We start from the raw sequence: 27,613 nt of genomic DNA on the forward strand, positions 1-27,613 counted from the left end.
AGTGCACAATATACAATTCCTGTGCTTATAGAAGGTTATAGGCCTCAGTACCTAAACCAAGACATAGGAAACCTATGGATACCCTCCCCTTACCCATCAGTGAGGAGAACTTCATAATTTGAGTGTGTAAAACAAACATTGGAGTAGACAGGTTTGGCATTGTGATTCATGATCGTTGTTTTTATTATTAATGATAATACTTAAGCATCATAATACACAAAAAAATAACACTGTAATTACGTGACTGTTGTTTTTCCAAAGCGACGGGGGAAGAGAGGAAGGTTGGTCAAGGTTAGTACAAATGAACGAGGGTTAGAATGGGGATGTGAAAGGCTGTGAGGGGAGGATCTCTTTCAGAGTGAGGGAGGAGGAGATGATGAGTGGAAGGGGAGAGTAGAAGGAGTGGGTGACATATTGGACAACAAGAAGGAAAAGAAAGAGGGAGAAAGGACAAATGAGGATAAGAGGAGCTGAAGAAGGTAGAAAGGTGAGAGAGGGTACATACATTACAGATAAGGCACTTAACATATAACAACAATTGAAAATATATAATGATAAAAATACAACACTTCCATTGTTCCATGTATCATACATTTGCTTACTGAGCAATTGAGTTGCTAAAATAAAATCCAAACTCAAGAAAAATCCAAACTTATCTGAAACAATGATGTCAAACATGAAACATGACTGTAAACCTGTTTCTCATAGGAATCATACCTCAAATCACTCTACAATAACAGAAAAACACCTATCACACACCCAGGATAATCTAATCCGGGGCAATCTGCCCTAAATAAGGCCTAAATTACAATGGCCCTTTCCAGTCTCCTGAGAATAAATGTCCTGTTCTGACTGACCAACCCAGGGCCCCAATGAATATCCATCATGATTCATGACATCATCAGTGTGGGTCAGGATTCTACTGGATCATAGTGCCCAGAACCAGATTGGACTGGACCAAATCAGACTGGCGTTCAACTCTGCAAACATTTGCAGAAAACGTTCATCATTACAATATCATTGTTGGAAGAAAGAGCACACAATTACTTTTATTTTCAATAGAATAGAACAGTTAGCTCCTGTTGTGGTACATTCTTGGTGAACTGGGTTGTTGGTGAGCACTCAGAGTTGGGAGATTCATAAACTTTAGCGGAGTTGAATGCATCTCTATTCCATGACATGCGTCATACCAAGGTGGAATGAAACTGGAATGAAACCACAACTGGTCCATACTGGTCTTAACTGGAAAACAGTTCAAATATTGCTTTTCAAAAATCAGAATTATTCTATTTGGGATCCTGACTGGCTGGACTGTTTTTTTTTACCTTTAATGTACAAAGGGCAAAAAATAATATAGCAAAAACTATTGAAATATACTGAAAATAAAGTTCTGCCTGTGTGACCCTGGTAAGATGTCAATGACATTCAGAAGATATACTGAATTATTCACACACATACAGAGCGAAAACATTATAAAAATGGTTTGATAAAAAGTATTTTCCTCTCCAATGTCAACGGAGAGTGTCTACAGACAGAAAGTTACCATTGGCACATGATGATGACATCAGCAAAGGAAGGAAAGCATCATTAAAAATCTGCAGAATCTTAATATACCAAAAAAACGATTTAACACTTAATTTGAAAGTCTGCTTATAAGCTGCTTATAAACATGATTACATAGTTTATTAACCAGTTATACACATTACATTGTTCATTAACCATTCAATTAAGCAGTTTATAAACAGGCCCTCAAATCAAGGTCCATACAGTGCAGTATTTAAACCCATGCTACTAGTGAGGGACACAACCCGACTCCCTCACAATCTTACTGAATGGGTTTTACAAGCTTAGAGGTGTCACAAACAACGTTGAAGGCATCCCATTAAGATGCACTACAGCAGAAAAAACATAATTGCATAGAATCATAAAAACCAGGGCCGCCGAATTTGAACGTCAGCTCCCTGCCTGGTGCTCCAAATCAACACTCACACAAGGACACATTCACATGATTGTGTTTTTGTGTGTCAGGTTAAATCTCGTCGTGTCTCTTTTCTAAAGTCTGTCTTTCGTGGCAACTGGAGTATTGGACAAAACATGCTTATCGCAGATTGAGCAACAACAAGGTAACTGAAAAATAAAATAAGGTAAACGCACCCATAGTCTGGCTGTAAGGCAGTGTGCACAGTAAGAAGCGCTATAGTAGAAGCAGCATCACACTCTCTCTTTCTCCTCTTCCTTCTCTCCTTCCTTTCATTCTCATCACTCTGTCCTCTCTTCCTTTCACATCCTTTTTAACATTATTTTAGAGGGCCAACCATCCGAGGAACTGAAATCACACTGTGACGTTCCCAATGCTATTCCTTAGCCGAGTTATTAGTGTGTGTGTGTGTGGTTGTGGGTGATTCTCATGAAACCAGTTTTAAAATGTCTGTAGCAAATTGAGTTACAAAACCATGAAGCATCTGTTTAGGGAAAATGCATCCGGATTCAATTCTCGGGTCATTTTATAAAAATACATCTTTATAAAAATCTAACTTATTTGAATAAAACAAAATATGTTGCTGTAGTTTGTTCATAAATCATATACTAGTTGAAGTTTACATTAAACTATAATATTTATTACGTACAGTGTCTGTGGACATGTCTCATTACCATAAAACGTTTTCAAGTTCCTGTAAAACTCAGTTTTTAAAGAAAGTTTTATTTACCCATGATGCATCATCTAGAGGAGTAGTCCTTAGATGAGCACAAGTTAAGTAAATGTATTCGCTTATATACCTTCAGAATGAGGTTCTTGTTCTCAAACACCCCCTTTACCCCACTTGGCCTTCTCATTACCAAAACAGCTAAAGAACTCAAATTGGGAAAAAGTCTGATTTAATTTTATAGTAATTTTATATTTTCATTTAAAATATTTTTATTTTCAGTGTTTTGTTTGTTTAACTCAGGCCTTTTCATTAGGGGAGCAATGTAAAAAAATATTATAAATATTGATTTATTACCTTTTTTTTTTTACTTAAAAAACTTACGGTAATGACAATTTTGTGAAAATGTCGTTAAAATGCATAATATCTGATTTAAAAAACAATAATTATGAAATAGATAAGTACAGATCCTAATCTCCGTGATTCAAGAGGACATTTCCTGAAAAATGACACTTGAGAATGTTTTTTTTTTTTTTTTTTACAGTTTCGTGAGAATGACCCGTGTGTGTGTGTGTTAATGGACTATAACAACAGGTCCATGCCAGTTAATGTAGTATATCCAAAATTGTGTGTGAGTGCATGTGTGTGATTGAGTGTTTATAATGTAGTGTAGTGTAGCCACAGGTACAGGTCTACATAGAGTTCTCAGGCTTTAGGAATACCTTTCCTTCTCCCTCATCCATTTTCCCTACCACCCTCTCCCTCATCCATTTTCCCTACCACCCTCTCCCTCATCCATTTTCCCTTCACTCCATCTCTCCCCCTCTGCTGAGTGAGGGATGTGAATTCTTCCCACTCTTACTTCCTCGCACACATTTTCATTACTCTGTCTTGCGGTGGTTGTTGTGAGTGGCGTCACCGTTCTGCACAGCGCCTTTCTTCTTCACCTCCTCCTCTTCCTCCCCTGACTCGTCCGTCTCTTCTTTATCGCTCCTCTCGTCCTCTACCTTTTCCTGAAGCAAAAGGAAGGAGGGAAAGAGAGGTGTGTTTAGAAATAGGTCATCTGTCCAGAGACATTACTTTTCCTTTCCCCAAACTGGACCCAAACGAGACTTCTGCTCTTTATCAGCTGGGCTTTCCAACACATATCAATTTGTGATTTCTAAATAAACTTTCTCTCTCCTCCACCCACCCCTCCTCTCCCAGTCTCTCTAGGTCTCTACATCTGTTTCCCACATATTCACTTCTCTCTCACATACAAGACAAACAAAGATACACTGGGTTGTGTGTGCAGTGTTGTCAGGATGTGTGTGTACATACATCGCTGCTCAGGAAGCGGACGGCCATACGCAGAATGAGGATGGCCCAGAAGATATGTAGACACTGCAGCACCATCATAAGGACATTCAGGAAGTAGTATCCAAAGAATGGAGAGTACATAGTCAATGGATAAACGTACGTAGCATAAATGATGCTGAGAGAGAGAGAGAGAGGGGTGGGGGTGGGGGTGGGGGTGGGGGGGGCAAAAAGAGAGGATAACATCAGTAACAACTAACAGACAATTAACAGACATTTATGATGCTAATCAGAATTGGTGTGAGAGATTTAGATCATTGGTGTGTGGTGGGAGTGTGCAGGTGTTTTCTCACTAGAAGGGGAAGATATAGAGTCTAGTGAAGATGAAGACGGTAGCGAAGAGGAAGAAGACGTAGTTACTGGTGTTTCTCCATCCAGCATAGATGAATATCTTAGCAGACTGTCAGAGAGATAGAGGGGGAGAGAGAGATAGAGAAAGGTTGTTGTTAGAATAGTTGTAATGTCATATCTTTTCCACCAGGTGACAGTACTAAATCTTTCCATATCTCCTCTTCTCCAATATCAGCAGTACTTTGTCCACTTATAATAATAATAATAATAATATGCCATTTAGCAGACGCTTTTATCCAAAGCGACTTAGAGTCATGCGTGCATACATTTTTGTGTATGGGTGGTCCCGGGGATCGAACCCACTACCTTGGCGTTACAAGCGCCGTGCTCTACCAGCTGAGCTACAGAGGACCACACTTCTTGGTTTATCAAATAAAATGGGATTTCCTTGTGGGTGATTCCCCTGTGGGCCCCACATACAAACTACATGTGATAACTGTAAGTTGTTTTTGATAACAGCAACTACTAAATCACCATATTATTATCATATCATGGCAGTGATATTATTATCATGTTATGTCGGTGACCCAGCTCCGCTGTAATTGGTTGTACCTCCAGTAAATAGTCGGAGGAGTCGTGCAGCAGCATGATGAGCGTGCCCGCTCTGATGTAGTTGACACACCAGGAGAAACTGATGAGGAAGATGGTGGCCATATGGTGAACCATCTGCTCCTTAAAGTCCTACAGAGAGAAAGGGAGGGAGAGAAAGATGGAAGGAAAGAGAGAGAGAGGAGGTTAGAGGTTGTGTTTTGTTACCTTGATAACATGATAACATTCTGTTCCTTCACACACACACACACACACAACTGCACGCATGCACGTGCGCACACACACATACACGCACACATACACTATAGTAAATCATGGCAGAGGGGCTAACAGCCAAAAGTTTGGACACACCTACTCATTCAAGGGTTTTTCTTTATTTGTACAATTTTGTACATTGTAGAATAATAGTGAAGACATCAAAACTGTGAAATAACACATATGGAATCATGTACAGTGAGGGAAAAAAGTATTTGATCCCCTGCTGATTTTGTACGTTTGCCCACTGACAAAGACATGATCAGTCTATAATTGTAATCGTATGTTTATTTGAACAGTGAGAGACAGAATAACAAAACAAAAATCCAGAAAAACGCATGTCAAAAATGTTATAAATTGATTTGTAGAAAAATAAGTATTTGACCCCTCTGCAAAACATTACTTAGTACTTGGTGGCAAAACCCTTGTTGGCAATCACAGAGGTCAGACGTTTCTTGTAGTTGGCCACCAGGTTTGCACACATCTCAGGAGGGATTTTGTCCCACTCCTCTTTGCAGATCTTCTCCAAGTCATTAAGGTTTCGAGGCTGACGTTTGGCAACTCGAACCTTCAGCTCCCTCCACAGATTTTCTATGGGATTAAGGTCTGGAGACTGGCTAGGCCACTCCAGGACCTTAATGTGCTTCTTCTTGAGCCACTCCTTTGTTGCCTTGGCCGTGTGTTTTGGGTCATTGTCATGCTGAAATACCCATCCACGACCCATTTTCAATGCCCTGGCTGAGGGAAGGAGGTTCTCACCCAAGATTTGACGGTACATGGCCCCGTCCATCATCCCTTTGATGCGGTGAAGTTGTCCTGTCCCCTTAGCAGAAAAACACCCCCAAAGCATAATCTTTCCACCTCCATGTTTGACGGTGGGGATGGTGTTCTTGGGGTCATAGGCAGCATTCCTCCTCCTCCAAACACGGCGAGTTGAGTTGATGCCAAAGAGCTCGATTTTGGTCTCATCTGACCACAACACTTTCACCCAGTTCTCCTCTGAATCATTCAGATGTTCATTGGCAAACTTCAGACGGGCCTGTATATGTGCTTTCTTGAGCAGGGGGACCTTGCGGGCGCTGCAGGATTTCTGTCCTTCACGGCGTAGTGTGTTACCAATTGTTTTCTTGGTGACTATGGTCCCAGCTGCCTTGAGATCATTGACAAGATCCTCCCGTGTAGTTCTGGGCTGATTCCTCACCGTTCTCATGATCATTGCAACTCCACGAGGTGAGATCTTGCATGGAGCCCCAGGCCGAGGGAGATTGACAGTTATTTTGTGTTTCTTCCATTTGCAAATAATCGCACCAACTGTTGTCACCTTCTCACCAAGCTGCTTGGCGATGGTCTTGTAGCCCATTCCAGCCTTGTGTAGGTCTACAATCTTGTCCCTGGTCTTGGCCATGGTGGAGAATTTGGAATCTGATTGATTGATTGCTTCTGTGGACAGGTGTCTTTTATACAGGTAACAAACTGAGATTAGGAGCACTCCCTTTAAGAGTGTGCTCCTAATCTCAGCTCATTACCTGTATAAAAGACACCTGGGAGCCAGAAATCTTTCTGATTGAGAGGGGGTCAAATACTTATTTCCCTCATTAAAATGCAAATCAATTTATAACATTTTTGACATGAGTTTTTCTGGATTTTTTTGTTGTTATTCTGTCTCTCACTGTTGAAATAAACCTACCATTAAAATTATAGACTGATCATTTCTTTGTCAGTGGGCAAACGTACAAAATCAGCATGGGATCAAATACTTTTTTCCCTCACTGTAGTAACCAAAGAAGTGTCAAACGAATCAAAATATATTTTATATTTGAAATTCTTCAAATAGCCACCCTTTGCCTTGATGACAGCTTTGCACACTTGGCATTCTCTCAACCAGCTTCATGAGGTAGTCACCTGAAATGCATTTCAATTAACAGGTGTGCCTTCTTAAAAGTTAATTTGTGGAATTTATTTTCTTCTTAATGCATTTGAGCCAATCAGTAGTGTTGTGACAAGGTAGGGGGGGTATACAGAAGATAGCCCTATTTGGTAAAAGACCAAGTCCATATTATGGCAAGAACAGCTCAAATAAGCAAAGAGAAACGACAGTCCATCATTACTTTAAGACATGAAGGTCAGTCAATCTGGAACATTTCAATAACTTTTAAAGTTTCTTCAAGTGCAGTCGCAACAACCATCATGCGCTATGATGAAACTGGCTCTCCTTGTGGAGGATGTGATTTACCCTCCTGCGCCTGACTCCTTCAACACCACCTCACCACAGAATCACCCACCCGATATGGAGTCAGCGGGAGAGACGCGCATGCCTGGAGTTGTGGAACAGGTCCAGGAGCATTCAACTATGCTAGCCAGCTTGGGTGAAGCGATGGATCGGGTTCTTCAGGTCGTCCAACGCCTGGAGAGGAGAAAGCCCGATCCGTCGAGACCAGCTGGCCAACCGGATCCCGCCACCTACACCCCAGCACCCGGAGGGATCCAGATATCCCGACCATGGGAGTTCGACGGGACAGCGGCGCTGTGCCGAAGGATTCCTTCTCCAACTGGAGCTCTACTTCTCCAGCATCCGGCCGGTCCCATCAGAGCGGGAGAGGGTGTCCGCCCTCGTCTCCTGCCTCTCGGGGAAAGCCTTGGAGTGGGCCAATGCGGTGTGGAACGAAGGAGGAGCCGCGTTGGAGAACTACGGGGAGTTCGCGCGCCTCTTCCGGGCGGTCTTCGATCACCCGCCCGAGGGTCGAGAGGTGGACGAGTGGCTGGTCCACCTGAGGCAGGGGACGAGGACTGCGCAGGACTTCGCATTGGAGTTTTGAACTCTGGTAGCTGGGTCCGGGTGGAACTAGCGGGCCCTGATCGACCATTTCTGGTGTCATCTGCGAGAGGTCGTCTGACGGGAGCTAGCCTGCCGTGACACCATGTCCTTCTCGCAACTGGTGGACATGGCCATTCGTTTGGACAACCTGCTGGCAACCAGAGGACGTCCTGGAGGAGGTCTGCCCGTTTCCATCCCGGCCGACTCGGATCCAGAATGGATGGAGATTGGTGGAACCGCTAGCCGAGAGAGCGGAGGACGACAGCGCCAATGCCACACTGGTGGCGCGAAGGGACATTTCACCACACGTTTTCGTCAATGCTCTTCTGGGTTTGGAGGTGGCAGGCAGGGCACTCTCGCATCACCCCAGGTATCGAACACCCACACTCGTTCAGAGCCCTCTGCTGCGCACTGTAAAATACACATCTCCTTTCCTGAGCACATGGTAGTTCCCCAGTGTAAGGCGCTAGTCGATTCAGGCACAGCTGGGAACTTTATGGACAGGGCATTCGCACACCGTATAGGCATTCCATTGATTCCCCTATCCATTCCACGCCCAATCAGAGCACTTGATAGTCGACCATTAGGGTCCGGGTTGGTTAAGGAATTTACTGCACCAGTCACCATGATTACCGAGGAGACTAATTGTGAGCAGGTTACTTTTTCCATCATTGAGTCTCCTGCTTTCCCTGTGGTATTAGGTATCCCTTGGCTAGCACTCCACAACCCCACCTTCTCATGGCCGCAGAGGGTTCTCACGGGGTGGTCGCGAGAGTGTCAGGATAGGTGTCTAGGTGTTGCCGTTGGTGCAACTACGGTGGAAAGTCCAGACAGTACCTCCACCGTGCACATTCCCCCTGACTACCTCGATCTGGCGCAAGCGTTCTCTAAAACGCAGGCGACTAAGTTATGACCTCATCGGGCGGGGGATTGCGCGATAAACCTCCGGGTAGACGCTGTACCTCCCAGGAGTCATATATACCCCGTCACAGGCTGAAACGGTGGCTATGGAGATATATGTCACGAGTCCCTGCGCCAGGGATATATACGTCCCTCCACTTCAACCGCCTCCTCGAGTTTCTTCTTTGTGAAGAAGAAGGACGGAGGTCTGCGCCCGTGCATTGATTATCGACCACTGAACAGGGAGACGATAAGATTTAGTTATCCTCTCCCCCTCATTCCTTCAGTGATTGAATCAATGCATGGGGCGCGCTTCTTTACCAAATTAGATCTCAGGAGTGCGTACAACCTGGTACGTATCCGAGAAGGAGATGAGTGGAAGACAGCATTCAGCACAACCACGGGGCATTATGAATACCTGGTGATGCCCTATGGTTTGATGAATGCTCCTTCAGTTTTCCAGTCCTTTGTGAACGAGGTGTTTCATCGATGACATCATGGTGTATTCCGCTACGCGTGCCGAGCATGTATCCCTGGTTCGCAAGGTGCTGGCCCGACTGTTGGAAAATTACCTTTATGCTAAGGCAGAGAAGTGTATGTTTTTCCAGCAGTCCGTCTCCTTCCTTGGATACCACATTTCCACCTCAGGTGTGGAGATGGAGGGAGATCGCATTTCAGGCACCTCCCAGCTGGTAAGTTACAACCTTTACCAGTTCCACAACGACCATGGTCTCACCTAAGTGTGGATTTTCTAACTGATCTTCCCCTCTCCCAAGGTAACACCACCATCCTGGTCGTTGCTTCAACACCACCTCATCACAATATTCTGATTTGTTTAACACTTTTTTGGTTACTACATGATTCCATATGTGTTATTTCATAGTTTTGATGTCTTCACTATTATTCTACAATGTAGAAAATAGTAAAAATAAAAACCTTTGAATGAGTAGGTGTGTCCAAACTTTTGACTGGTACTGTACATGCTGTCTGTACTGACCTGCCCTAGTGGAGCAGAGTCCACTGACAAACTCCCCTTTAAACCTCCGGCTCCACACACACAAACACGTCATATCAGTCTAATGTCCACCTCCTGCAGTAGCCCCCTGCCCCCTGTCCCTATACACACTGACACTGTCATCAGTGCCATGACAGTAACCCCTGGTCGTCAGCACAAAGTCAACACCATGCCAACAGCAGGAAAGTGATCGGAAAGACTTGCTTACTGCTTTCAATGAATCACTTGTAGCTAACAGAGTGTGCAGGCTTGGTTAACCACTATCCCTGATATTGTAAACTCTACTCCCCCTGTATGGAAGAATATTTGGATGATCTGCGTGCTGTAATTGACTGACTCTTAAAGTGAATAGGACTGTAAGTAAAGGGATTCTGTACCACCATTTTTAGTGGTTCATTTGTATACTGTATACTTGATTGTTACAAGCATAGTGTGTTTTATAGAGCAGGCATGGTGCACACTTACTTTCCGTTTGACATCTGACGCCACACTAAAGATTAGAGAGCCGTAGAAACCCAGCTCTATCATATAGTACCAATACTGAGACGGCAGGAGAGTCTGGGGGAGAGATGAGAGATGGAGGGATGGAGAGAGAGATGGGATGGGGAGAAAATAGGGGGGAGAGAGAGAGAAAGAGCAAGATAATATCAATAACATACATTGACACTTCCATAATATGCTGTCTGAACACAGTCAAACACTGGACATAACATGATATGATTGATTATGATTTATGCCTTCCAATGACTTTCCTATGTTACAATGTATTAGTTACCACTCATCAATAACCAGAGGGACATACCAGAATAGGGAAGCCCTGCCACATCTCCTTAAAGTCATACAGCCAGGGTTTCTGAGAGAAAGAGAGAGGCATACATAAATTGGACAGTTCTAATTTCAGTCACAGAGAAATACAGCATTGAAACAGAAGAAGTGATAAATCATTTTCACTCTATATATTAATTTGGCTTTATAATTCTCTTCCGGTGTCATTCGTAAGTTCTTTATTAATCATGTTATAAAAACATTACATTTTATACTCAGTTGTCCCTGATATAACCAGCACTGCTGTTCACAAGGCTTCTATTCTATCTTAGTATCCTGTTACACTTTAATTTAAAGGTCAAAGGTGAAACAGCAGTACTCACGTCGACGAGGGCAGCCAGGCCAGCAATGAAAGCAAAAAGGTAAAAGGTGAATCTCCAACTGCAAGAGAACACACAAAATCATTGGACAACACACGCACAGACTTTATGCTATATGTACAGTAAAGATAACATGCACATACACACATTCTGCTAAACTGTAGGGGGAAATCATTGGACAACACACACACACACACACACGTTATGCTATATGTACAGTAAACAGAACATACATACATGCACACAGGGAGATATACGCATTCTACTAGGGTAGGGTGAAGACACCACACACACTTTGCTTGAAAGTAGGGGAAGTATAAGCTGGTATCGTGCAGGCCCTGATGCGCAGACCAATCTCATCTCCTATGCTGAGAATGTCAAATCAGGACACACATATAAACACACACGGCTACTGTAGAACAGTCCCGTGCCAACTTCCCAGCACACAATGGGAACAGTCATACAGTAGCCTCCCAGTTCTGTCACACAGAGAGAGACCTCCAGTACTGTACAACACAACAACCTGCTGAATACAGAGAGACCTCCAGTACTGTATAACACAACAACCTGCTGACTACAGAGAGAGACCTCCAGTACTGTACAACACAACAACCTGCTGACTACAGATAGAGACCTCCAGTACTGTACAACACAACAACCTGCTGAATACAGAGAGACCTCCAGTACTGTATAACACAACAACCTGCTGACTACAGATAGAGACCTCCAGTACTGTATAACACAACAACCTGCTGACTACAGAGAGAGACCTCCAGTACTGTACAACAACAACCTGCTGACTACAGAGAGAGACCTCCAGTACTATACAACAACAATCTGCTGACTACAGATATAGACCTCCAGTACTGTATAACACAACAACCTGCTGACTACAGAGAGAGACCTCCAGTACTGTATAACACAACAACCTGCTGACTACAGAGAGAGACCTCCAGTACTGTACAACACAACAACCTGCTGACTACAGATAGAGACCTCCAGTACTGTATAACACAACAACCTGCTGACTACAGAGAGAGACCTCCAGTACTGTACAACAACAACCTGCTGACTACAGATAGAGACCTCCAGTACTATACAACAACAACCTGCTGACTACAGATAGAGACCTCCAGTACTGTACAACACAACAACCTGCTGACTACAGAGAGAGACCTCCAGTACTGTCCAACAACAACCAGCTGACTACAGAGAGAGACCTCCAGTACTGTACAACAACAACCTGCTGACTACAGAGAGATACCTCCAGTACTATACAACAACAACCTCCTGAATACAGAGCGAGACCTCCAGTACTGTACAACAACAACCTGCTGACTACAGAGAGATACCTCCAGTACTGTACAACAACATCCTCCTGACTACAGATAGAGACCTCCAGTACTATACAACACAACAACCTGCTGACTACAGATAGAGACCTCCAGTACTGTACAACACAACAACCTGCTGACTACAGATAGAGACCTCCAGTACTGTACAACACAACAACCTGCTGACTACAGAGAGAGACCTCCAGTACTGTACAACACAACAACCTGCTGACTACAGATAGAGACCTCCAGTACTGTACAACACAACAACCTGCTGACTACAGATAGAGACCTCCAGTACTGTACAACACAACAACCTGCTGACTACAGATAGAGACCTCCAGTACTGTACAACAACAACCTGCTGACTACAGATAGAGACCTCCAGTACTGTACAACACAACAATCTGCTGACTACAGATATAGACCTCCAGTACTGTCCAACAACAACCTGCTGACTACAGATAGAGACCTCCAGTACTGTACAACACAACAACCTGCTGACTACAGATAGAGACCTCCAGTACTGTACAACACAACAACCTGCTGACTACAGAGAGAGACCTCCAGTACTGTACAACACAACAACCTGCTGACTACAGAGAGAGACCTCCAGTACTGTACAACACAACAACCTGCTGACTACAGATATAGACCTCCAGTACTATACAACACAACAACCTGCAGACTACAGATAGAGACCTCCAGTACTGTACAACACAACAACCTGCTGACTACAGATAGAGACCTCCAGTACTGTACAACACAACAACCTGCTGACTACAGAGAGAGACCTCCAGTACTGTACAACACAACAACCTGCTGACTACAGAGAGAGACCTCCAGTACTGTACAACAACAACCTCCTGAATACAGAGCGAGACCTCCAGTACTGTACAACACAACAACAACCTGCTGACTACAGAGAGAGACCTCCAGTACTATACAACAACATCCTCCTGAATACAGAGCGAGACCTCCAGTAATGTACAACACAACAACCTGCTGACTACAGATAGAGACCTCCAGTACTGTACAACACAACAACCTGCTGACTACAAATAGAGACCTCCGGTACTGTACAACAACAACCTGCTGACTACAAATAGAGACCTCCGGTACTGTACAACAACAACCTGCTGACTACAAATAGAGACCTCCGGTACTGTACAACAACAACCTGCTGACTACAAATAGAGACCTCCAGTACTGTACAACACAACAACCTGCTGACTACAGATAGAGACCTCCAGTACTGTACAACACAACAACCTGCTGACTACAGATAGAGACCTCCAGTACTGTACAACAACAACCTCCTGAATACAGAGCGAGACCTCCAGTACTGTACAACACAACAACCTGCTGACTACAGAGAGAGACCTCCAGTACTATACAACACAACAACCTGCTGACTACAGATAGAGACCTCCAGTACTGTACAACACAACAACCTGCTGACTACAGATATAGACCTCCAGTACTATACAACACAACAACCTGCTGACTACAGATAGAGACCTCCAGTACTGTACAACACAACAACCTGCTGACTACAGATAGAGACCTCCAGTACTGTACAACAACAACCAGCTGACTACAGATATAGACCTCCAGTACTGTCCAACACAACCACCTGCTGACTACAGATAGAGACCTCCAGTACTGTACAACAACAACCAGCTGACTACAGATATAGACCTCCAGTACTGTCCAACACAACAACCTGCTGACTACAGATAGAGACCTCCAGTACTGTACAACACAACAACCTGCTGACTACAGATAGAGACCTCCAGTACTGTACAACACAACAACCTGCTGACTACAGATAGAGACCTCCAGTACTATACAACACAACAACCTGCTGACTACAGATAGAGACCTCCAGTACTGTACAACACAACAACCTGCTGACTACAGAGAGAGACCTCCAGTACTGTACAACACAACAACCTGCTGACTACAGATATAGACCTCCAGTACTGTACAACAACAACCAGCTGACTACAGATATAGGAGGATGAGGAGGTGAAAGAAAGGAAGAGATAAAGAGAAATAATACACTCAGCAGGGGAATAAGGGAGAGAGAGATGAAGTGGAAGGAGATAGAAGGCTGAGAGAGAGTAGGATACCGCAGTGTGAGAAAGAGAGAGACAGAGAGACAAAGAGAGAGAGAGGGACAGTGAGGCTGTTGTGTGAAGATAAACACTAGATTGATTCAGGACAGGGATGTCGCAATACACACACAGTGATACACACCATTAACAACTAACAATACACGCACGCACGCACACGCACACACACACACACACACAGACTGAACTCTTGGGGTACACACAGAGAATACCGTCTCAATACAAATCACATCCATAATCTCATGAGAATCATCTGTGTGAATTTTAGATGTAATGATGATGATAATGACATGATGATATGATGTTGCCACTAGTGATTGTGATATTAACTACAGGTTGTTATCTACACTAGTGATTGTGATATTAACTACAGGTTGTTATCTACACTAGTGATTGTGATATTAACTACAGGTTGTTATCTACACTAGTGATTGTGATATTAACTACAGGTTGTTATCTACACTAGTGATTGTGATATTAACTACAGGTTGTTATCTACACTAGTGATTGTGATATTAACTACAGGTTGTTATCTACACTAGTGATTGTGATATTAACTACAGGTTGTTATCTACACTAGTGATTGTGATATTAACTACAGGTTGTTATCTACACTAGTGATTGTGATATTAACTACAGGTTGTTATCTACACTAGTGATTGTGATATTAACTACAGGTTGTTATCTACACTAGTGATTGTGATATTAACTACAGGTTGTTATCTACACTAGTGATTGTGATATTAACTACAGGTTGTTATCTACACTTGTTATCTACATATTCTAAGACACAGAACTGCAGATACAGGTATCATGCTCTACAATGGCTACTGGACATTATCAAGGAATGACGCATAATCGCATAATTGATTTGGGATCCTATATTAAACAGTAGCGCATTACCATGTACCATACACATAACAGAATGAGAGGCCAGTCTTCTATAAGAGGCTGCTGTCTGTCAGTAGTTCTGGCTTAGGGCGCTGTCTCATGTAGTGATCTCAGTATTAGTGTAACACAGTCATTGTCTCAGTCCTATAACAATGACACACACTGCTTGGATATAAACTGATTCTGCTGATAGGGCCAAACTGTCTCCTGGGACTGGTGAGGGAGCGAGGGGCGGGCAGTGTGTGTATGTGTGTGTGTGTGTGTGTGTGTGTGTGTGTGTGTGTGTGTGTGTGTGTGTGTGTGTGTGTGTGTATGTATGTATGTGTGTGTGGCCCTGGGGGTAGGAGCAGCCTTGATAAAACCAGGCTGGCAATATAATGAGTGTCAGATATACTGTAAATAGACTCATGCTTTTACACGCAGACATGTGCTGATTTGATTAGAGCAGCTGTTTGTGAAGCTGTTGTTTTGTTATCTTGTTTTGTGTGTGTGTGTTCATGTGTGGGTGTCTGTATGCATGTGGATATTTGTGTGTGTGTGTGTATATGTGTGTTGTGTGTACCTGGCCTCTTTGAACTTCTTCAGTAGACTGGGTCGGTCCTGGTTCCTGCGTCTCCTGAACCATCTCTGCACCTGTCTCTCTGAACAACCTGTCTGCTTACACAGGCTGTCTATAGAACTCTGTAGGAGAGCGGGAGAGCGGGAGAGAGAGACAGAAGGGTAGAAGGGGATCCAGTTTAGCATAATGATTTGTGTGGTGCTGTATACAGATGTAGGACCTTAATTTGAGTCAGTTTGCTACAGCAGGAAAATTATTCTGCAGCAACAGGAAATGTGAATTATTAGGTGGATGGACATTTGTGTAGGGGTTGATACATTTTTCGTTAGGGCAAACCAAGTCTGAAATGACAAACTTTAGAAGCCTTTTTAAAACTCAAAAACACTACAAGTTTGTATTTCCTGCTGTGCAGAATGTTTTTTGCAACAAAAGTGAACAAATTAAGATCTGTAGCAATTGTGTAGTGTTAACGTGTGCGTGCGTACATGTGTCTCTGTGCTTGCGTGCGCGTGTGTAGTCATTTCTAGTTGTGTTACCTGTGTGGGGTTCTTGGTTGTGTTACAGTAGAATGACTCCAGTGTGGGGTTGTGTGACACTGTGAGCCTAACTTTCTCCTTCACCCCCATGACAGCAGCCAGGGGAGTGGCCACTAACCTGCCCACACAGAGAGGAGGGGAGAGAGGGATGAGATGGGAGGGAGGGAAGGAGAAAAAGGGTGGAGCACGTGGAGGAGGGGGGAGAAGAGGGAGAGGCATAGGAAAGGAAGAAGAAGAGTAGAAAGAAGAGGTATAAAACACATGTAGACAGACGGGTGAAAGAGGCAGAGCATTTAGCTTATGAGGGATGACAGTCAGCCAGCCAGCCAAACAGACAGACGGACAGACGTACCTCTCGAAGATCTGTCGTATTACGAGGAAGGCTACGGCGATGGGTAGCGCCACCCAGAGGTCTCTGGCCTTGGCGTAGACACGGCCATCTTTGTCCTCCAGGTCAGCCCAGCCCAGCCCCTCAGGGAACCACAGCCGCTCATTCCAGAACCACGCGCTCAGACTGGACACCATACTTGGGAGAGAGCAGAGAAGAGGGTTAATATACTGACATATACACACACGTAAAGATACACACACACAGTCCACACACACACACACACAGCACACCCCTGGCAGCATACTGCCTGAGGGGGGTGGGAGGAAGGAGTTAATAATCCCTTGTGGTTTTATTTGAATTTCCAGTAAATGAAAGGATGTGACCAGTTGGCCCCCATGTGTAGCCTACTTCCTGGTCTCTTTTATGTCACAATGTCTGTCTATTCCTTCTCGATCTCATCCTAGCCAGACACAGGAAGAATGGAAAGAAAGGGTTCAAATCACTAACTGAATTAATGAATGTTTATTTATCCATTTCTCTCACCGCAGTTAAACAACAAGAAACGTCCCAATCAGTCTAGTGGAAATGTTCATACCTCAACAGTCGTCTGAAGTCAAATCCATATTCTAATCTATACCATCTGTTGTGTAAACCCCACATCACATGCATTGGGATAAATCTGCAGGCCAAATGAATAGGAAAGATTGGCACCAACTAATTAGATGTAATGACATTGTGCAAATCTTCCCCATTCAATTACAGATGTAGGATCTTCATTTGATCACCCTGTTGCAGTATAACTTTCCTGCAATGCAGGAAATGTAAAACTTGTCGTGTATTTGCGGTTTAAGAAGGCTTCTGAAGTTTGTAATTTCCACTTTGAAATTTCAGATTTAATTTTCCCTTACGAAAAATGTATCAACCCCTACAAAAATGTAAATTCATTATAATCTACATTGCAGTAGGATTACTTTCCTGCTGTAGCAAACTGGCTCAAATTAAAGATGGAATCCGCGTGAAATCCCACCTACTCAAACAACCTTTACTTAGTCATGGCTCTGGGGTGGAAGTCACTAGCTAGCTAACTTGTTTGCAGATAAACAGTTTGGGTTGCAAGGACAACATTTTCAGAAAATGTCGACAGCAACAAGCACCATTCTCGGTTCTTGGATCTGAATCAACTTGACCCCAAAAGAGAAAAAGAAGCAAGAAAAAGACTGCTCATGACCAGAAATCTGATAAACATTGGAATTCATTTTGAAAGGTGGAAGAGTGATGCCGAAATGGACACCGTTCGCATGAACTGGTAGGTAAGTGTTGGGTTGCGTTGCGCTGCGTTTTTTTGGGGTAATTTTTTTGTTTTCACCCCCTTTTTCTCCCCAATTACAATCTTGTCTCGTCACTGCAACTCCCCAACGGGCTCAGGAGAGGCGAAGGTCGAGTCATGCATCCTCCGAAACATGACCCGGTAAACCGCGCTCCTTAACACCCGCCCACTAGCCGCACCAACGTGTCAGTGGTAACACTGTTCAACTGACGACCGATGTCAGCCTGCATGCGCCCGGAACGTTAGAGCGCGATGAGCCAAGTAAAGCCCCTCCGGCCAAACCCTCCCCTTACCAGGACGACGCTGGGCCAAGTGTGCGCCGCCCTACGGGACTCCCGGTCTCGGCCAGTTGTGACACAGCCTGGGATCAAATCCGGGTCTGTAGTGACGCCTCAAGCACTGTGATGCAGTGCATTGCCTTAGACCACTGCGCCACTCGGGAGGCCCTGCCCCTACCTTTTGCATATCTGTATTCCCAGTCATGTGAAATCCATAGATTAGGGCCTAATTTATTTATTTCAATTGACCGATTTCCTTATATGAACTCTAACTCAGTAAAATCTTTGAAATTGTTGCATGTTGCATTTATGTTTTTATGTGTCTCGGATTTACGTACAGAACAATACAAAATGATCTAAGACCACGTTGCAAGATGATATCTCCTTCAATCAGTTTCTTTTTTTCTTTTTCAAGGCCTGAGGCACTTTTTCAGTCACATTCCTGAAGTTCAAGAAACAAACACTTGGTTTCCTGATTTGAGACATCGATGACATGTAGAGAGAAGCTTTACTTTGACTGTGATTTGGGTGTGGTAGGATGGGGGCGGGAGTTGGGTGGGGGACAGTATGAATCATGGCTGAGTCTGAATGTCCTCCCACACACCACCCCCCTATCACCACTCCACCCTAAACTGTACACTCTAAACCCTGCACCTCTCTTCAAACCCCACCCACTCTCCAAACCACTACCCTAATCCTCTCTGACGACACCCTACCTACTCCCCCGATTCTCCTCGGCCCCCAAACCCCTCCCCTATTCACTCCCCCTCCCTGATCCCTCCAGGACTTGCCTCATTGAGTAGGTTCCCTCCCCAGCTGACGGAAGCTCTGAGAAGCAGAGCGAGGACTCTCTCCCTGCCTGCCTGCCTCCCTCCCTGCCTAACATCACTCCCAGACCCAGACACAGAGCAGGCCTGGCTCTCTCAACTATGCAGACCGATATACAGCCAGGGAAGGGAGCGCCGCTGACACCCAACAGTAGCATACACTGAGATATATTGGGCTTTTCATATTGGTTAACATGAAACGGATAGGAGCTACCGGCTAATACAGAACTGACCCTTTAAGCTTCAATAAAAATGTTAGCTAACGCTAGGCTAGCTTTGAATAGCTTAGGTTATGTAGGTGTGGATCTCCATACACCAGTCACACTAACAAGACGGTAAATGAAGTTACATGTTGCAACACTAAGTTATGGCTACAGAAGCCTCCCCTTCTCACATACACTCTCCCCTGAGACGCTGTCATTGTTCAGTAATTTCCACATCATAGCAGGTTACTCATCAACACCAGACACGTTTCCTGTTACAACTCAGAGAGGGTGCATCTCAATCGTCTTCCCCTCCTCATCTCCTTTCCTGCATCATGGGTGTATCTCCATACTCTAAAATGCCTTCCTCTCGTCATCTCATCTCCTCTGTCAGCACTGATCTGATAGAAGTGGACAGGACACCTGGACGTCTGCTATAAAGCATCCACCTATCATGTCTATTGAGATGAGTGCAGATGATGTGGCGCAGCGGTCTAAGGCACTGCATCTCAGTGCTAGAGGCGTCACTACAGACCCTGGTTTGATCCCGGGCTGTGTCACATCCGGCCGTGATCGGGAGTCCCATAGTGCGGTGCACAATTGGCACAGTATCGTCCGGGTTAGGGGAGGTTTTGGCCGGGATAGGCCGTCATTGTAAATAAGAATTTGTTCTTAACTGACTTGCCTAGTTAAATAAAGGTTAAATAAAATTAAAAAATGAATGTTAAAAACAATAAGTGGTGATATAGACACATGTTGATGTGTCAAAAGTAGTTTCTCAAACGTGGGCTATAGGATGTGGTTTTGGCAAACCCCTGCACACCCTGTTGTAGAAACACTGCTAGGTTAATGACACTGAGTCATGGGTGGGTGCTGCTGCTATTGAGACAGCATTAATGCTTTTGTTTCACCCGTCCACACTTCTCTGCAGCATAGCATTCCTGCTAGCATCATGAGATTACTGATACAACATCATCCTGCTGAACTCAGAGGCAGGGAGGGAGGGTCCATGTATTCACTGAGAAACCAACACCTCCACAACACAGACAGGACAGGGGGGGGGGGCTGCAGAATCCTGGTGGGACAGGACAGGTGAAGAACCCTGTTGACCTTCTGTGAGCACACTAGCAGAGATATTGAACTCTTGTACTTTCCATGCCTTTAGGGCACGTCTCTCAGATTGCCTGCTATTCCAGAAATGTAGAAAGGAACTCTGTAAAATACTGTTGAAGATCACAACAGGAAGGAGCAGACGTACACAGAGCAGAGAGGAGGCTAGGGAACAGTACACTGCTTAGAACTACCACACACTCCTTAGAAGAATTCCAAATTTCACTCTCACAGCCAATTCTAAAAAGCAACATACATTTTAGGAATAGAAATGCCTATGTCCTACTGTGCTTTAGGCAGTTGATTCTTGTATAGGTGAGTTTTCTAGGCAGAGTTAACCACAACAGCACAGATACAGGAATCTTCCCTGCTACAAAACAGAGCCACAGTGCAGTCCAAAGGTGATCATAACACATCACAGACTGCAGAGAGAAACAATAAAGGTCAGACTCACTTCTCTGTGTAATAACCACTGGTCACAACACCATGTGGTCGTAAAGCAGCCCTACCTGCAGTAAACAGTAGAGTAGGCCTAACTGGAGGTTTCAGCATGCCAGCGTATGGCCTAGCGATCTCTCCATAGGAGGAATCATAGATTTAATTTAGATAAACATTAGAAACATGGTGGTGACATTTCAATCAACACCAGTGTTCATGAGTCAGTGTGTGTGTGTGTCCTTCGCAACAGTTGAAAGAAAAATACTTGTTCAGGTCAGCCAGAGGCCTCATCCAGCATGCTACAGCACTTTTCCTGACAGAAGCCCAACTCCAGTTCCTATTGGCTGACAGGATCATGTGACCGGACCCTGGCCATTCTGCTGAGCCAATCAGACGGAGGATCCTTCTCTGGCTGGATGGGAGAGTGGAAGTGCTCTCTCTCTCTTCCTCCCTCTGTCTCTGTGGCGCTGTCTGACAGGAGAATGTGAGTAGTCAAAGCAGACTAACACTAACAGAGTTTCTCAACCCCTGGCCTGTGATATATCACTGACCAGTCCATTAGTTAGTTAGTCAGTTCACTGACACTGATTCACTCACTTCTGAGATCCTCCACTTCACCTTACAGGACCTCTAAGGAGGAAGACCCTGGCAGACCATGCTAGTGTCTGGTACACTCCAGTCTGAGAATGTGAACACAGATTAGTGCTCTCATTCCCCTAGCATCTCCCTGGTGAATAACATCCCTATGGAATTGAACAGTCATCTAGTAGCTGCCCTCTCTGGTGGTTGATCTGAGGGACATTCAAAACATACATGGAGAGAGAGAGGGGTGAGAAGAGAGAAAGAGGGGAGAGAGAGAGAAAGAGGGGAGAGAGAGAGGGGGGGGAGAAGAGAGAAAGAGGGGAGAGAGAGAGAAAGAGAGCTTGTTGGTCTATCAGAGGAAACCATCTATTCATGGTGAGTCATAACACATATCATACATCCTCTGGCACACAGAGACGACCAGGGTATTAGAGTAGAGTAGAGTCGATATATATATATATATATATATATAGAGAGAGAGAGAACACTGAACTAAATCCAATTTCAGTGGCCTTAATTCTAATTTTAGATCAGCGTGCATAACTGAGACTTTCATGTTGTAAATCATGCTTCCAGTCAATGGGAGGTTTGCGTGACAGGCAGACCTCAAGTTAGGATTTGGCCTACTGAGATAAAATCTCTTGAACAAGATAGACTTTGTTCAGCAGTGGGTCTAAATTATGTCAGGTTAAATGATTTATAGTCAGTGTAAATGAAACAATAAAGTAATACAATCCACAACCAGATTAAAGTCCACATTCTGGTTTAGTTAATCTCAAACTAAAAATGGAATTTCATGACCTCGGATTACAAGGTTTAGAGATACAGAGCGTGACCCTCTGTAGTCACACAAACTGATATAACCAACTATGACTGCAAATTCACTTTAATGCAAGTCATGCCTGAGACATTTTTAACCGCAATATTCTGTTCTGTCTCCCTCTCCTTCTCCAACTAGCAGAGGGAGAGGATGTTTGGACTGTACTCCCTGCTGTGACCCTGTAAAAGAGCACTTTACTGAAATGAGAGTGCCACACACAGACAGACATGCCATAAAATGTACACACTGTGCTGTATGAAACATTTGCAGTGTACAGTACATGACTATACAGCCAGATAGTGACAGCCAGCACACTGTTCTAACATTGTACTCAGCTACAGCTCCATGTATTTCATCATCCATCTGTTGGTATTAACTCAGCTGTACCCAGAACACCCCTCTTCTTCCCTCACTGGAGAATCTGACTGGATGAGTAATCACACACAATGTACACCTTATATAGATACAGTGTGTCCGTGTGTGCGTGCGTGTTCATATTTACATGTGCATGTGTCCTTTGGCTCATTTACAACTGCCAGGTCGCAGTTGTAAATGAGAACTTGTTCTCAACTGGCTTACCTGGTTAAATAAAGGTGAAATAAAAAAATAAAAAAATGGGCATTGTATCTACATAAGTGGTTATTAGAGGTTAGTAACCCTTGTACAGGCAACAACATCAGCTATATCCTTTCTCTTTAAGTTTATTTCACTGTCATTTTGATTTGATTGGCCAGAGAACCCACTTCACTGCTGCTCAGGTCATAGTAAGACACTGATTAATAGGTATGAATAAAGACTACCTAAATTATGTAGTGTTTATTAATCATTATATCATTTCCATGAATGTATGTAGGCTAGGGATTAATCGTGATAATGCAGGAACCAATTCCTGGAACTATCAGCCTTAGATAAAGACTGACAAGCACTGCAGCCCTGAGGACAGAGAGGACCTCTGGTATCTCCATGTCCAGATACTCAACCTAACTTAACTAGCCTACACCAGGGCTCTCCAACCCTGTTCCTGGAGAGCTACCGTCCTACACCGGCTCTGACGCTCGTCAGATGTGGCAGGGCTTGAAAACTATTACAGACTACAAAGGGAAGCACAGCCGCGAGCTTCCCAGTGACACAAGCCTACCAGACGAGCTAAACCACTTCTATGCTCGCTTTGAGGCAAGCAACACTGAAGCATGCATGAGAGCACCAGCTGTTCCGGATGACTATGTGATCACGCTCTCCGTAGCCGATGTGAGTAAGACTTTTAAGCAGGTCAACATTCACAAGGCCGCAGGGCCAGACGGATTACCAGGACGTGTACACCGAGCATGTGCTGACCAACTGGCAAGTGTCTTCACTGACATTTTCAACATGTCCCTGACTGGGTCTGTAATACCAACATGTTTCAAGCAGACCACCATAGTCCCCGTGCCCAAGGACACTAAGATAACCTGCCTAAATGACTACCGACCCGTAGCACTGACGTCTGTAGCCATGAAGTGCTTTGAAAGGCTGGTCATGGCTCACATCAACACCATTATCCCAGAAACCCTAGACCCACTCCAATTTGCATACCGCTCCAACAGATCCACAGATGATGCAATCTCTATTGCACTCCACACTGCCCTTTCCCACCTGGACAAGAGGAACACCTACGTGAGAATGCTATTCATTGACTACAGCTCAGCATTCAACACCATAGTGCCCTCAAAGCTCATCACTAAGCTAAGGATCCTGGGACTAAACACCTTCCTCTGCAACTGGATCCTGGACTTCCTGACGGGCCGCCCTCAGGTGGTAAGGGTAGGTAACAACACATCTGCCACACTGATCCTCAACACGGGGGCCCCTCAGGGGTGCGTGCTCAGTCCCCTCCTGTACTCCCTGTTCACCCATGACTGCATGGCCAGGCACGACTCCAACACCATCATTAAGTTTGCAGACGACACAACAGTGGTAGGCCTGATCACCGACAACGATGAGACAGCCTATAGGGAGGAGGTCAGAGACCTGGCCGTGTGGTGCCGGGATAACAACCTCTCCCTCAACGTGACCAAGACAAAGGAGATGATTGTGGACTACAGGAAAAAAAAGAGGACTGAGCACGCCCCCATTCTCATCGACGGGGCTGTAGTGGAACAGGTTGAGAGCTTCAAGTTCCTTGGTGTCCACATCACCAACGAACTATCATGGTCCAAACACACCAAGACAGTCGTGAAGAGGGCACGACAAAGCCCATTCCCCCTCAGGAGACTGAAAAGATTTGGCATGGGTCCTCAGATCCTCAAAAAATTCTACAGCTGCACCATCGAGAGCATCCTGACTGGTTGCATCACCGCCTGGTATGGCAACTGCTTGGCCTCCGACCGCAAGGCACTACAGAGGGTAGTGCGTACGGCCCAGTACATCACTGGGGACAAGCTTCCTGCCATCCAGGACCTCTATACCAGACGGTGTCAGAGGAAGGCCCTCAAAATTGTCAAAGACTCCAGCCACCCTAGTTATAGACTGTTCTCTCTGCTACCGCACGGCAAGCAGTACCGGAGTACAAAGTCTAGGTCCAAAAGACTTCTCAACAGCTTCTACCCCCAAGCCATAAGACTCCTGAACAGCTAATCATGGCTACCCGGACTATTTGCACTGCCCCCCCACCCCATCTTTTTACGCTGCTGCTACTCTGTTAATTATTTATGCATAGTCACTTTAACTCTACCCACATGTACATATTACTTCAACTACCTCAACTAGCCGGTGCCCCCGCACATTGACTCTGCACCGGTACCCCCTGTATATATAGCCTCCCTACTGTTATTTTATTTTACTTCTGCTCTTTTTTCTCAACACTTTTTTGTTGTTGTTTTATTTTACTTTTTTATTAAAAATAAATGCACTGTTGGTTAAGGGCTGTAAGTAAGCATTTCACTGTAATGTCTGCACCTGTTGTATTCGGCGCATGTGGCCAATACAATTTGATTTGATTTGATTTGTAGGTTTTCACTCCAACCCTAATCAAGCGAACCTGATTCTACTATTTACCTGGTTGATAAGCTGAATCAGGTTAGTTACAACTGGGGTTGGAGCGAAAACCTACAGGAGGGTAGCTCCCCAGGAATAGGGTTGGAGAGCCCTGGCCTATACTCTACTGATAATTAATTTAATCGTTCATAGTAGGGCAGGAGAGACAGAGGGAAGGGAGGAGAGGAAGAGGGAGAGAGGGAGGGAGGAAGAGGGAGAGAGGGAGGGAGGAAGAGGGAGAGAGGGAGGGAGGAAGAGAGGGAGGGAGGAAGAGGGGGAGGGAGGAAGAGAGGAAGAGAGGGAGGGAGGAGAGGAGTGTGTGTTTGTATAATAGGGCAGTAGTTGATTGTATTTAGCTTGCTCAGAGAGAATACAAATCCCTACCTGATGTGATTACAAAGGCTGCTTGTCAATCAGTAACCCTGTGTGATAGGTGGACAAGACAGCAGTAAAATGAGAAAATAAAAATGACTGAAGGAGTAAAGCCTAACAGATAGATGGAGGGTAGAGAGTTAGGACTCAGATCTTTGATGTGACTCTATTCAATGATTAACAGTCAACTATTGATTCATCAGTGTTTGTTTGTGATCTGTGATCCTGTTCTTTTTTTTAAAGGATGCATTTCTGACAGTCAAAAGTTTAAGATATAGTTGAAATTCAAAGTTATAAAGAGTAAATATGACCTATAAGCTCATTCATTTTAGCTTATTCATTGTTACATGCCACTCCGGTATGCCTCACATTCCTACGTTTAGTTTTTGCCTCTTTTACTTTCGGTTTTGTACACCTGCTTCAAACAGCTGAAAATTCAATATTTTGGGTTATTTTAAATATATTTCACAGTGGTTTGGATTGTACAATGATTCTCTACACTTGTTTTGTCACATAAAATGAAATTAGGCGAACTATTAGAATTTTAGCAACTAGGAAATGGCTGAGCAATTTCTGCATATTGCACCTTTAAGCTTTTTTATTTTACAATTTGTCAGAAGGCGCAAAACACAATAGGTTATATGGCGTGTTCAAAACAACTGGGAACTCGGAAATCTCCGACTTCCGACTTCAGTGCGTTCAAAACAACTGGGAACTCGGAAAAAAACGAGCTCACACTGGGAAAAATCCTCCAACTCGGAATTCCAACTCTGGAACTCGGGCCTCTTTCTAGAACCCGACTTTCCGACCTGAAGATCACCGACGTCATGATCTGACTTCGTATTTTTCCGAGTTCCCAGTTGTTCTGAACGCGGCAATAGTCTGTACGTGAGGACATAATCTTTATCATAGGCCTGGCTATTAAGATGTCTCATCATAGGATAAACGTACGTGGCTTGCGTAATGACGCGTGTAGAAGTGATCGAGCTTCATTGTGGGCTACATGCCTAGATAACAGAAAGGTTAGCATAGCCAAAGTCAAAATTGACTATCTTCTTGGTAGTAATTTAAGGCTAGGGTTAGGCATAAAGTTAGCAGTGTGGTTAGGGTTAGGGTTAAGGGTAGGATTAGGTTTAAAATCTTCAACACTTGGACAGACAACAGAGTAGAGAGCTGGCTATTGTAGAAACACAGTGCATATTCAGACCAAACCGTTATTCAGTTTCTATCACAATAACAGTCCCCATGATGTGATTGAGATAAAGGTACTTACTTTGGTCCCAATCCCTTTTCACTGAGGTCCAAGGCGATGTACGAGACCTTGGGTTAGAGCGCACAGAACAGACGGCGGTTTCCTATATGCTGAGCAGAAAATTCGCCCGCTGAGCAGGAAATCAGTCCAACCGGAGAAAGTATAGCTCCGTGCTGTTGAATATAATCTGCTTGCTGCTTGGTGGGTCGGTGTTTGAGATTAGGGTCCGGCCTGACCACTTCCGCCGTTTATCCACATCTTTCCATCCAGTCAAAAACCATTTTAATAGGAAGAAGGATTGAGAGAAAAAGAAAGAGTAGGTGGGAGAAATTGAGAGATGGCGAGACGAGTAAAGGCGGGGTTTTCTATACTTTCTGTGTCGATGGATATCCGCTCTGACTGTCCTGGGTAGGTCTAAACTACAAATTAGGCAACTTTATTTTTCGTTGTGTCCCACCTATCCTTTCTCTCTGAGGGATAGCACGGTAGTTGGCCGGGAAAAGGCGTAGATCAGACGAGTTGCAGCATCTGGAGAACGGACCGCGAGAGGGGTGAGACTACGCGTGAACTAC

General features: G+C 44.4%; 1 protein-coding gene across 2 annotated transcripts; it reads right to left on the reverse strand.

The window, feature by feature from the left end:
• Positions 1–152: 152 nt before the first annotated feature.
• Positions 153–27,613, reverse strand: LOC311124567 (ceramide synthase 2-like). Of its 2 annotated transcripts, XM_084158312.1 has the most exons (11): positions 27,063–27,613; positions 16,842–17,015; positions 16,490–16,607; positions 15,957–16,075; positions 11,035–11,092; positions 10,689–10,739; positions 10,352–10,444; positions 4,905–5,033; positions 4,295–4,401; positions 3,966–4,119; positions 153–3,658 (listed from the first exon to the last, which is right to left on the reverse strand). In XM_084158312.1, the coding sequence occupies exons 2-11, from the start codon at positions 17,012–17,014 to the stop codon at positions 3,527–3,529; spliced, it is 1,134 nt and encodes a 377-aa protein (XP_084014438.1). In that variant the 5' UTR covers position 17,015; positions 27,063–27,613; the 3' UTR covers positions 153–3,526. The 2 variants fall into 2 exon arrangements, with proteins under 2 accessions (XP_084014438.1, XP_084014439.1); XM_084158313.1 differs by lacking the exon at positions 27,063–27,613 and having other exon boundaries at positions 16,842–17,026.

The sequence above is a fragment of the Coregonus lavaretus genome (assembly GCF_964263955.1).
Source record: "Coregonus lavaretus genome assembly, chromosome: 3".
Lineage (NCBI taxonomy): Eukaryota > Metazoa > Chordata > Actinopteri > Salmoniformes > Salmonidae > Coregonus > Coregonus lavaretus.

What these genes read in the sequence shown, in the direction of transcription:
- LOC311124567 (XM_084158312.1), bottom strand. Translation starts at nt 17,014, where the DNA reads ATGGTGTCCAGTCTGAGCGCGTGGTTCTGGAATGAGCGGCTGTGGTTC. An exon ending in GCCTGGCTGCCCTCGTCGAC is followed by an intron (nt 10,740 to 11,034) that starts GTGAGTACTGCT and finishes TCTTTCTCTCAG; the next exon opens with AAACCCTGGCTGTATGACTT. An exon ending in CCTCCGACTATTTACTGGAG is followed by an intron (nt 4,402 to 4,904) that starts GTACAACCAATT and finishes TCTCTCTGACAG; the next exon opens with TCTGCTAAGATATTCATCTA.